Source organism: Aspergillus affinis, assembly GCF_023601865.1.
Source record: "Aspergillus affinis strain CMG 70 chromosome Unknown NODE_176_length_57360_cov_116_875079, whole genome shotgun sequence".
Classification (NCBI taxonomy): domain Eukaryota; kingdom Fungi; phylum Ascomycota; class Eurotiomycetes; order Eurotiales; family Aspergillaceae; genus Aspergillus; species Aspergillus affinis.
In genome coordinates, this window is record NW_026515957.1 from 38,329 (window position 1) to 50,790 (window position 12,462).

The window sequence follows — 12,462 nt, forward strand, 5'->3', positions numbered from 1 at the left end:
ATATAGAATATCGCGTGTTATACGTATAGAATTCTGCCAGAAGTAAAAAAGGATGCAGCAGCCAGAATCTCTATTCCGGGAATCTGTTTCTGGCGACGCCTTTACCCCTATCAAATGTACGGTGCGGTATAAATACTGCATTAAGAAGGAAATAGCCTGCAGAACAGGAATTTTCTTGCGGACGATATCGGGTTTAGCAAGGTTAGTCCCTTCTTTTCTGCGAAACTCTATATTTGCCCACTAATCACTTCTTCCGGGCAGACTCTTGTGACCTATCTGGTAATTCTGACGGCAAGATAGATTAAAATTATACTGTAACGAGCCCGCAATTAGCCATCCTTCCAGCCAGACTATCAAGCCTGCGGACATGATTACGATCTCCTTATTCGGTATCTCTATTAACTGTCTGCGAAAAACTATGTTCTCTCTCAGATCCGCAAGGGCGCGAACTACATCTTTGTCGACGCCAGCCTCATTGCAACCTGGTACAATGAGTGGAAGTTAATTGTTGATACAAGAGACACTTATATCCGCAATATAGTTTTCGTTTTAGAATACCGGAATTCCTACCGAAATCTCTTAACGTAAAAACAGTAGTCGTATAATAACGGGACCGATCAGTTCTTTCTAAAGGACCTAACAAAATGGAAAGATTTCCTCTATAAGACGATCGTAAGTCACTACCGCCTCGGGACCATGAGCCCAAAGGATCGGGAGACTTGGCGCCAGATCAAAGAGAACCTCAAATGCAATTATTGCAGCCGGTTTATCTTGCTGACGATCTCCCAGAGTTATGACAGCCGTTTCGCCAATTTCGTGAGTTGGACTCGGAAACTTTCTCCGGATCTTACAAGGAAGGTTCCGGTATAGAAGATCAGCTATCGTATTACAGTCAGCCGGACGTTTCGCGACAAGTGTTATATTACGTATAATAAGATTATCTCTATCGTTCTTAAACTAACGGCATTAGTAGAATATTAGATTCTTGTATACTGGTTTCTGTCCGCGACACCCTGCACGTCGTCTCCGGCAAATCTGGCAGCATTTATGTGTCTTACTGAAACCCAACAGTGGCGGGCTAATCCCTGTACGCGCAAAAATAACTATCAGTTATTCCAGCAGCTTGAAAAGCAGTTTAATACCGTTTTCGCCAAGGAAAATGTAACCCAGATTAACGTTATACTGGATTGCCTCGGCATCTTCTTCCGTGCGATTAACTTTCTAAAACGGACGCAGGAATCTGTCTGGTTCGGCCGCACCTACCTGGATTTTTCTGAACAGATTGTATATCCTATCAACTGTCCTCTGGATATTACTGACTGCGAGAATATTAAGCAGCTACGTAATACCCGTCTCGGCAATATCTATAATGCCATGCACACGGTGAACCGCGGTACCTTAAAGGTAAAGCTAAACAATATAACGCAAGCCATCTGTATCTGCGCGGCTTTTCCCGGTTTACTCTACTATGTTAAATAGCAAGGAAAGGCCATTACGGACATTCCTATTACGGTAAAACGCATAGAGGCAGAAGACATTTTACCACACCCGGAAAACAGTTAGTTGGCTTTCTAGATTGATACGGTACTCCGTGGTTCGTCCCGCTGGGTCGCGATTCAGCGGATTATTGACAGCCTAGATATCGAATCCGATATCGGCCAACCGCGCAAGATTGTAATTCTGTTGCAATACCCAACTGTAGCAGTAATCGTATATCTCGTCAGTTGTCCCGAACTCTCTATTTCTGTATCAGCAATTGCTTTAACGCTATTAGGCAATCTGCAAATACTATTCCGTTTACCATCTATATCTCGGCCTGAGGAACGCTACAGACCGGTCGTTCTAGATAAATAAGTTTTAGGAGCTACCGACAGGAGCTACTTTTACCTACAAAAACGAGCCTGCCTGCAGTCCCGATATTTTCGTAGCTACAATTAATACTTTTTCCTGTAGGCTGACTTTTACTCGTGCCGCAAGCCTAATCCTTATGGAGGTAGACTGGCGCAGTACGAATTACACGTAAGCCTTTGGCCGCATCCGCAAGATCGGTCAAACAAGCCCAGTAATCTACGACTATATCTTCTAGAACACTCAGGAAGAGGAAGATTAACGCGCCATCCTTAAAAATATAGCGAGACAGGCCCTTGAAAAGACAGTTAATATATACGGGCAAAAGGGATCTCCTTCCGGTCAATAAGGCGAAGAAGATAACGGAATGATATCAGATAAGACATTACAGGTATAACTATTGACGACTTTAACTACCCTCTAGGATCGTATTTTTTACTTTAACGCTGAAAGAATATTGGAAATAAGTCTTGATTTTCAGGTTTAGATTAAAATGTAATGAATCCCGATTGGGTATAGCTAAAGGTATCGCAGAGTTCTCCCGTTTTCAAAGATGTAAGCTCTCTGACTAAACAGTTATCTGTCACGGACTGTGACCTGCCTCCGAAGACCTTCCTTCGCGATACCCTATGACCTAACTACCCGATCGGGACTAGCTTCAGAGCTGGCCCACACATATTGTGACCAGCTCCTGAATAGCTTCACAACCTAGCTTAGTTTCTTCGTTAAATGCATATCCTACATTTTCGCGATTTCTTATCGCTAGCGTAACCGTTCGTTACAATATCAATTATCTGGTATCTCCTATCCTATCCGCACCCGATACCCGTTTACCCAGCTATAATTGGCTCCATCATTGGGGTTACATTACTAGCTCACCAGGTTTATCATCAATTCTTGCTATCAGGCCAGTTATTCAGCTATCATGGAAGATCAGATTTTCAGCCAGCTAGCGACCTTGCCCATTATCATTTGCAGAACATGCCAGCACGCGGTATGGCCACGAGAAGTCCAACGTTATTTGAAAAACGGAGCCCACCTGCTGGTTTCCTATCAGGAAACCGTCCAGATCAGCGAAGCCGTCCGACAGTGGCCCAATCTGGTACACGAGCCTACCGAAATCGACTGGCCTAAACAACTGGAGCAGCCTATTTTTGGATTACTGATCCATACCAATAGTTTATTATGCTAGCGGGACCCCGAGTGCCGATATGTGACCCGGAATCTGAAGACCATGCGGGAACACTGGCGTAAGGTACATCAATGGTCCCAGTATTCTGGCTGCGATCGCGTTTGTCGTCTACAGCAGGAAAAAGCCAATTGTCAGTTAGCTTGATCATACATTTCGGTTTCGTATCAGCGCATATTTCCTACCCGGCAGGAATCTCAGAACATTCCTATTATTAGCGAGGAGAATGTTCCATTCAGTATCCCCGACACGATTGATCAGGCGTTGCAAGAGGTCGAAACTGCGTAAACCGAGGCGCAGGCAGCGCAGATACAGGAAACTATTCAGGCGTGCGAGATTACCGACGCGAACCCGTGGCTGCGTATGACCGGCTGGTCTGAATACCTGGAAGCTATCGCTTCCCACGATTTAACTCGGGTAATTGTTTCGCCCGAGAAAGATCCGACTGAGCCCGAGAATTCGGTCGAATAGGGAGTCCGCCGGCTGTAGACTACAATAGAACAGCTAGTCCGTAAATGCCAGCGAACGGTCCGGTACAGTGGTTCCGCCATCCGGTTTACCGCGGTACAATCAGACGCTAGAGCTACCCTGCCGTATCGGCCGCTGCAGGCATACATGAACGCAGAAAGTATTGCTAAACATGTCCAGCCGTAGCAGCGGATCCTCGCGTTTATTGCCCGCACACAGGCTCCCCACGAGTGGACCAGCCCGCCGTACAGGATGACCCCCCGGCAGCGCAAACGGTGGCACCAGCTGTGGGTACTAGCCGTACAGCTATCGCACGACAACAGCAATGAAGGTATCGAGGCTGATGAAGCAGATGAAATAGCCGCGTAACAGATAAACCCACTGGAGCAGCGATACTTGGAATTTTGCATTAAGCTGCTAAACCAGAAGCAGCAGGGATACGAGTATGAGAGCGTGCTGGTCTGCGCTATAGCCGTTTAGGGCTGGAATTACGATCGCTGGCGAAATGCCGAGAGTTACCCGCCGATCTTGTTTCGCGTAATCAAGGTAGCTCGGTTTATGGTAGTACAAAAGGCACTGTAGCTGGATCCGGACCCGGAAACTATTATCCAGATATGGCTGCAAAAGGCAGACTGTACCCAGTAGGCATTAGCCAGTGCCGATAATACGCTGGAAGATATCGAGCCCGATAGCAGATATTCCAGCGAGGCCGAGGCAGACCGGCCCCGATATCTCCCCGGATTCCTTTCTCCGTTATCCCCCCCTACATTGTCCGTGCGAGCCGGCAGCCAGGAGCTACAGCCGCTAGTTGCTACCCCCCGGACCTGCCGCACGGGCAAGTCGTTCCAGGAGCAGTTAGCATCGATAGTACAGGCATTTATGGTACGAGGCACAGCCGGGCCCATGCAGACGCTGCTAGACTGGCGGACATACGGGCTGAAAATCTACTACAATACTACCGCCGCGGGACATATTACCTGGCACAGCAACGAGGAGATCGGATACTAGCACATCCAGTTTACCATGGGCGATTTCCGCGGCTTCGTGCATGGGTTGATCGGGGTAACCCGGCAGAGATTATGTGATGTTCTCGGCGTCAGCCAGACCCACGAGCTGCCGGCCATCCCATAGCATGCTATGTACGACGATCCCACCCAGCGGACGGTTGGATAGAGCTTTTTGAAGGACAGGCGAACGCAATGGCCGGTACAGGGGCCGCAGTGGGTCCGGGACCGGCTGCGGGCCGAACCGGCCATACAGGCCCGATTTACCGTCCGGCAGCGGCGGCAACAGCTGCACCCCCCGACCGTGGCGCAATACTTCCAGCAGGTAGTACAGTTCAAGGAGAAGCTAGCTGTCCTAGTACAGGTAGTTACCGGGCAGCCGGCTCGGGCTCCCGAACTGTTAAGCATTTAACATGTACATATTACGATTAACCGGTAGCGCAATATATTTATCGAGGACGGGCTAGTAGCAGTAGTCAGTGTATACCACAAGAGATTTTATGCCAGCAATGACATCAAAGTGATCTACCGGTATTTACCGCGGGAGGTCGGAGAGCTCGTGGTATGGTATTTGTGGTTAGCGCTGCCATTCGTCCAACAACTCGAGGCATAACAGATATAGCACGAGTTACCGTCTACAGCCAACCGGGCTCCTCCCAGCCGGGAGAATGCGTTCATCTGGGGACCCGATCCCGGGACGCGGCATTAATGGTTATCCGAGCGACTGCGTAAGACATTTAAACGCGAAACGAAAATGGCACTACGTCACCCGATCAATATCCAGGCATACCGGGAGCTCGCTATCGGGATCAGCCGGCGGTTTATGCGGCTATCCAGCGCGTTTGTACATAACTGCCAGGAGGAGCAGGAGGTCGCGGTACAGGCACTTAACCCGGACGCGGAAGACGGAATGGATCTAGAGCAATAGATGGACCATATCGCGAATCTGCAGGCAGCACACTCGTCCCACTTAACCGGTACCGTATATGCGCGAGAGATTATGGAGCAAGCCGGTCCTACAGCTTACCGGCAGCAGATATTTCGCTTGTCCAGTACGGATTGGTACCGATTTTTAGCATTTGCATCCGCTGTTATACCGTCCGCCGAAGTCCGTGGCCAGCGGACACGGTCCCCGTGGGAGGTCGAGGCCGAAGAAAACTAGGTAATGCGGCGTTACCGGCTGCATATTGCCGATATAGGCCAGGAGACGGCCGCACTGCGGGGGATCCAGGCCCCGGCCATCCGGGCCATCCAGGAGCAGTGGCTGGATGAGGAGATCATCGAGCGGGAGGTACTCCCGTGGCAGCGGCGGTATTACATATGTACGCTAGGAGGGCACGATCGGTACGAACACGAGCTGTATTTTTGCCGCAATCCGGAGGCCACACGGGCCCAGGCGTGGATGCAGGCCGTCCGCAGCCAGCGAATCCGATATGTCCCGTATTCGGCGTGTTTCCGCTGTGGGATACCGCAGACCATTTGCCGCCAGTGGGACCAGAGCGTACCCCGGCGGGGAGATTGCGTGTATAAAGATATATTGGTTCCCATAACGGTAATGATGTTGTTCGGACCGTGGCACGATCAGATCCAGCCGTTATGGCAACGGCGGCTGCAACAACACGAGATAGACAGCGAAAATATCGGGCAAGTAGTGCGGTTTTTCGGGCAGGCCACCGACGGAGCCCGGGGGCAACACAGTCAGTTGTTCCATACATTTTGTTGGTTGTGGCAGATTTGCAAGGAATTGGAGGGCATCCACTGTACACCCGGGATCCGGCAGTTTATCAGTTAGTGAATACATTTGATAATGCCATATGGATATTGATTTTGATCCCATGATAGCGAGCATAGTATTTGGCCCCAGCCACAGGGAATCCAGGGCTTATGGCAGCAACGATTGCAGCAGGCCGTAGAAGCAGGCCCGAACGAGGCCACGAAACAGGGAGAAACTATAAATAAAGCCATACACGGAGCAGGTCCCGAATAATGTTACCAAGCAGGCCCGTTAGCCGATAAGTAGGTAGAGCGGGAGACAGATCAAAACAGATTGGTCAGTAGATCGGCAAATAGGCAGATAGATAGACAGGTAGATAGACAGGTAGACCGTGGAACAGACCACCAAGTCAATAGGTAGGACGGTAAACGGGCCGGTAGGTAGACGGCCATAAAGGTAACCGGTCAGAAGATAGGCAGGCAACCGGTCAGCAGATAGGCAGGCCGGTAGATAGGTACGCAGGCCCGAAGCAGGCCGGTTGGCAGGTAGACCGGGAACAGACCACAGAACAGATCAGTTAGCAGATAGGTGGACAGGCGGATAGGGAGGTAGATAGGCAGGCAGACAGGGAGGCCAGTTAGCAGATAGACTGGGAGACTGGGAACAGCCCATAGAACAGATCAGTTAGGTAGGCAGGCGGAATATCAAGCAGGTAGGTAGACAGCTATAAAGCTAACCGATTAGCAGATAGGCAGGCAGACCGGAAAGCAGACATAGAACAGATCAGTTAGTAGGTAGGCAGGCGGACAGGTAGGCCGGTAGATAGGTAAGCAGGCCGACAGGCCGATAGGTAAGCAGTATTTGTAGGATTTGTAGGATTTGTAGGATTTGTAGGATTTGTAGGATTTGTAGGAGGTAGGATAGATAGGAATGTAGGATACGTAAGATATGTAGGATTTGTAGGATTGTCAGATAGATAGGGTTGTAGGATTGTAGGACATATAGGATTTAGGATACATAGGATACATAGGATACATAGGATTTGTAGGATTTGTAGGATTTATAGGATTTGTAGGATTGTCGGGTAGATATGATTGTAGGATACGTAGGATTTGTAGGATTTGTAGGATTTGTAGGATTTGTAGGATTGTCGGATAGAAAGGATTGTCGGATAGAAAGGATTGTACGATAGTTAGGATTTGTAAAATTAATAAAGATAGTAAAACGGGTAGAGAAAGTAGAAAAAATAGGATTAGTAGATTTGGTAGATCATTAAATAGGTGTAACGAACGGCTACACTGACGATAGGGAATCGTGAGAATGTAGGGTATGTATTTGACGAGGAAACTAAGCTAAGCTATGAAGCTATTCAGGAGCTGGCTGCGATATGTGTGACAGCTCTGACGCTAGTCCCTATCGGGGAATTAGGTTATAGGGTATCGCGAGGAAGGTCCTCGGAGGCAGGTTACAGTCCGTGACATTACTCCCCTTTCTAGGCTCGCGATCGCCCTCGATCGCTGTTGTCAAACCAGCAGTTCATCCTCTCGCGTAATCTCGAATTCTTTTTCCCCATTGTATGCCTCTAACCAGGCGCCTAGACGTCTCGGGGGTCCCGGCTTGTCCGGATACTGCTGATGATATTCCTGTACCAAATGTGGACAGCCGATAAAGTTGCTCGCCGGATACCAGGTCGGGTTATCATCTGCGTTGTTCCATTTGGCCTGATACTGCAGCTTTTTGTAGTAGAGTCGGCTTGCCACGATCTCGTTAACTTCCCATTTATTTTTACTGTGTATCTCTACCGGTTCCGTCACTGGGGGTCGCTGGCCGGGCAATGGGTCATCTGCAGCTAATCTGAAACGATCCGGTGCGAAATTATTATGGATCCTCATTTCCGGAGGCAGATCCAGCTTAAATGCGTATCCTTTCTGTACCGTAATCTTATAAGGTCCACGCCTCTGGTGATCCAGTTTCCTGCTTGGTCGACTTGTGCTCAATCCCTCCATAGATAGCCAGACCTTATTATTAACTCCGAAATCTGGCTCCCAGCGGAATTTATTAGCTTGAACAGCTTGTTTCTTCTGAGTTATTACCATCTGCTGGCGGGCAAGGTCCCATCCCTCGTGCAGTATCTGAACATGTTTGAGTGCGTCTTTCCGTTCCAAGCGAATTCGGGCCGGGACCGGAGCTTCATCAACAGGTCGATCTCAATCAAACGAGGTCCGGGGCTGGTACCTTAGCACTACCTCGAAGGGCGTCATCTGTATTGACTCTTGGACCAGAATAGCAGTAGTATAATCCAACATTAGCAGTAGCTCCCCCCAATTATCCTGATAGTGATTTACGAATGGTCGTAAACGCATCCCAATATGCTAGTTAATTGCCTCAGTCTGACCATCTGTCTGCGGATGTCTAGCTGTGCTGAACCGCAGTTCTATACCCAGGATTCGGTAGAATTCGTGCCAAAATTCAGAGATAAACTGCGGTCCCCGGTCAGAGACAACAGAATCCGGTACCCCATAGTGTCGGTAAATATATTCAATAAAAAGGCGTACTATACCCCGTGCTCTGATCTTTTTATGACAGGGAACTGACACTGGTTGCTTGTTTAATCGGCATACTACCACGAAGGCCATATCGAATCCGCTCTTGTCCTTTGGGAACTCTTTAAAATCTATAGAGATGTGCTGCCATGGCCGAACGGAAACCGATAACGATTGAAGCAGGCCGGGGGTCTTGTCCCTAGGGACCTTATCTGCTTGATACTGACAGTTTCGGATGTAGCGGTCTATATCTCGACCCCATCCCGGCCAGTAAAATCTTTGCTGAAAAAGGCGACGGGTCTTCATGCGTTCTGGGTGAGCGGTCGAGCGCTGGCTGTATATTTCCTCTAGAAATCGGGTGCGCAGCTCTAGATCTTTTTCCGGAACTACCAGACGTCCTCGGTGCAGGAGTAATCCATCCTGCAACGACTAGTTATCACTTGGCTCCTGTGCCTGGGCACGCTGGCTCTCTAGTGAGGGGGCAGATCGGTTAGCGGCTAGCACTTGGTCAACGATCTTGATCCCCTTTAGGTTCTCGAGAACGCAGAGCTGCGTGGTTAGCGCACGTTCGTCACGGATGGCTTCCTCCAGGGCCTCATCCGGTATCATCTGTTGGATATTGTAGCTATCAGCAGTCCCTCCGCAGTAGTCCTTCCGTAAAAGGATATCTGCAATTACATTACCCTTTCCGGGGCAGAATCGAATTAGGAAATAAAAACGAGACAGATATTCGGACTAGCGCGCTTGCCGTCGGCTGAGCTTTCTCTTGGTCATAAAGTATTCTAGCGCCCGGTAATCCGTCTATATACTAAACCGGTCAGTTCGTTGCAGTCCCTCTAGCTCCGGACGCCATTCTTCTAGAGCGTAAATGATTGCCAGCATTTCTTTATCATGAATATCGTAATTGCGCTCGGGACCTGACATAGACTTAGAGTAGTAGGCAACCGGGTGCCAAAATCCCTTGAACTCCTAAGAGAGAACACCTGCAATAGTCTCGTCTGAAGCATCTGTTTCTAGCTGACTAGGCAGGCCTGGATCGTAATGCTATAGAAGCGGTACCGATATCAATCGTACCCGTAACTCTTCGAAAGATTCCTGGCAGGCGTCATCCCAAATAAAGGGAACAGATCGTTTGGTTAATGCGTTCAATGGTCGGGCTATCTAACTATAGTTTCGGACAAATATCCTGTAAAAGTTACAGAAACCCAGAAAAGACTGGACCCCTTTTACCGTAGAAGGAGGGCGCTACTTGTTTACTACTGTAACCTTAGCAGGGTCTACCCTTATTCCCTTTCCAGATACAATAAAGCCCAGGAATCGTATTTCTGCTTGGTGAAATTCGCACTTGTGAATCGCGGCTTGGAGGCCTGCTGCACGAAGGCGTTCTAATACTGCTTTTATATGTTTCCGGTGTTCGGCTTCGTTTTTGCTGAAAATCAGGATGTTATCTATGAAAACTGTTATATAGCGGTCGAGCATATTCATAAACAAACTATTCATATATCTCTGGAACGTGGCTGGGCCGTTCGTCAGTCCGAAGGGCATAACCTGATATTTGTAATTCCCGTATCGCGTCTTGAACGTAGTAAGGTCTTCCTGTCCCGGTTTCATGCGGATACGGTAGAACCCCTGTCGGATGTCAATCTTGATAAAGATTCTAGTATCGGTCAAGCGTTCTATGAACTTACCGATTAACGGGAGCGGGTAACGGTCCTTCTGCGTAATACTATTCAATCGACGGTAGTCCACGCAGAACCGTAGGCCCCCATCCGGTTTCTTGGCCATCAGGATTGGAGACGCGAACGGTACTCCACTAGGGACGATAAACCCTTTGTCAAGATTCTCTATAATGTACTGTCTAGCTGCTTCCAGCTCTTCGATAGACATCTTATAGAGAGGTCCATTGCCAATAGTCTCGCCCGGTAACGTTTCCGGGTCCAGAGTCAGCCGGTAGTTCTTTTCACGCAGCGGTAGGAGCTGATCAGAAGCCTTTTTGGAGAAAACGTCGAGGTAATCATGGTACTCCTTGGGGATCTTCCCCCGTAAGTTAACAGCTTCTTGGGGGTCAAGTATCGCGAGGCAATTATCGATGACCTCTTTAATCTGCTGAAGGGTTACTACGCAGATCTCGTTTTTCCCTTTGCGGGTGTGCCGGTTGAATCCTGCAGCTCCGATTACCGCGATCTTTATGATTGCTAGATGGCACGCTGCCTTTCGTTAAACCGAAACAGATATAGGCTGAATATCATTCGATCGAGATAATTGCTGGCCGTGTAGCGCTCTATTCATCTTAACTAAATTGTTACGACGGGTTTGCGTTTCTCGCGGGATTGGAGCATTAAATGCTCGTTCCCGACGCTCCATGTCCGCTTGATGGGATAGGTCAGGGGGTGGTCGCTTAAGGATCTGCCGGGGGAGAAATATATGGCTACGGGCCTGGATTGTCTCTTTAATTGATCGCTCTTCTGGCTATCGCAACTTGTTTTCAGTACAATCTAATCAGACGTCTCGTTTAGCCAACCATGTTTTGCCGATAATCATTTCGTGGTTCCCGAGTGGAGTGATTAACATCGGCTCACTCAGGAATCGTTGTCCATTTATCTACAGGTATGGCTGGATGTAATGTTGCAGTGGCCTGTCTGCCTTACCATTGTATCTAACAGTTGGGATCGCTTGTGATAGTGTTTTGATCGGAATGTTTAATCGTTTAACCAAGTCTAGCGCTGTTGCAGTATCGATATACAAGTATCTGGTTGCTCCAGAATCGGCCAGTGCATACTGTTTAGTAGAGAGTCCATTGAATGAGATCATAACTGATACTTTAAAGCTATGCCTTCCGGTTATCTCTCTCATGTCGATTGCACTGATCGATCCATCTAACCCTGGGATGGAAACATGTTCCAGGGCGTTTAGTTTTCCGCCGGTTAAGTGTTTTCCTTCTCTTGCTCCCTGGCTAGATTTTCAATTTTACTAATAGCATTTGTTACTGCTTTCTTAGGGTATACGCGAAAAACGTATCCTACCTTCTTGCAGTAGAAGTAACGGCCTTCGTCCGAGAGCTTTTTCTTCTCTACACTTAGAGCAAGATAGCCCGGGCTAGTCGATTTTGCAGAGAGTTAAGTTAATGCTGCAGCCGCTGGAGACGCATCTATAGTCGTTGGTTTGCCGGTCGATCTACCTGAAGGGGCTAAGACCGTAGTACGCTAATTAGCCTTGAGAGAAAAGCGTTAATTCTGGCGATTATCAAGGCGCGTAATAATCAGGCAGAAATTTTTATAATCGACATTAGGATCGCTGCTTAGGTCATCTAACTGAGTCTGCAAACGGGATAGTAAACGTTAGTAAAGATTCTCTTTCTATTCTTCTTTTGCAAGCTCTGCCTCAGAGACAATAAGGGTAAAAGTTGAAATGAACTCTGTAAATCTGTCGCTGACTTTTATAGTTAACTGACGTAGCTTGCTCTAAACGTTAGTCTTGCGGTATAAGTTTTCGTAGATAGAGCGGAAATAATCCATAATATCTTTAACGTTCTTGTAAGGGTTCAGCGAGTTCCGACGGGAACGTACAATAATATGTTCCGCTGCTCGTCCTTCCAGGCGACTTTTCACGTAGGTCATTTCCGTTTTAGTAGTTTTAAAGTAATCAGCGTTCGCGTTTAGTTTATCGTAGATTCGGATTTGTCAATTATCGAAGCGG

General features: G+C 48.2%; 3 protein-coding genes across 3 annotated transcripts; 1 reads left to right on the forward strand and 2 right to left on the reverse strand.

The window, feature by feature from the left end:
• Window positions 1–3,552: 3,552 nt before the first annotated feature.
• On the forward strand, window positions 3,553–5,437 carry KD926_003222 (uncharacterized protein; the record flags this gene model as incomplete). The annotated part of the gene is made up of 7 exons (XM_053094685.1): window positions 3,553–3,601; window positions 3,686–3,792; window positions 4,151–4,387; window positions 4,718–4,873; window positions 4,949–5,076; window positions 5,132–5,237; window positions 5,294–5,437. The coding sequence occupies 7 exons, from the start codon at window positions 3,553–3,555 to the stop codon at window positions 5,435–5,437; spliced, it is 927 nt and encodes a 308-aa protein (XP_052950574.1).
• A 2,309-nt stretch (window positions 5,438–7,746) lies between these two features.
• On the reverse strand, window positions 7,747–8,319 carry KD926_003223 (chromo domain-containing protein; the record flags this gene model as incomplete). Its single annotated transcript, XM_053094686.1, has 1 exon — window positions 7,747–8,319. The coding sequence occupies one exon, from the start codon at window positions 8,317–8,319 to the stop codon at window positions 7,747–7,749; it is 573 nt and encodes a 190-aa protein (XP_052950575.1).
• Window positions 8,320–9,195: 876 nt separating this feature from the next.
• KD926_003224 (reverse transcriptase family protein) lies at window positions 9,196–11,577 on the reverse strand (the record flags this gene model as incomplete). Its single annotated transcript, XM_053094687.1, has 3 exons — window positions 9,196–9,391; window positions 10,112–10,961; window positions 11,415–11,577. The coding sequence occupies 3 exons, from the start codon at window positions 11,575–11,577 to the stop codon at window positions 9,196–9,198; spliced, it is 1,209 nt and encodes a 402-aa protein (XP_052950576.1).
• Between the last annotated feature and the right edge of the window lie 885 nt (window positions 11,578–12,462).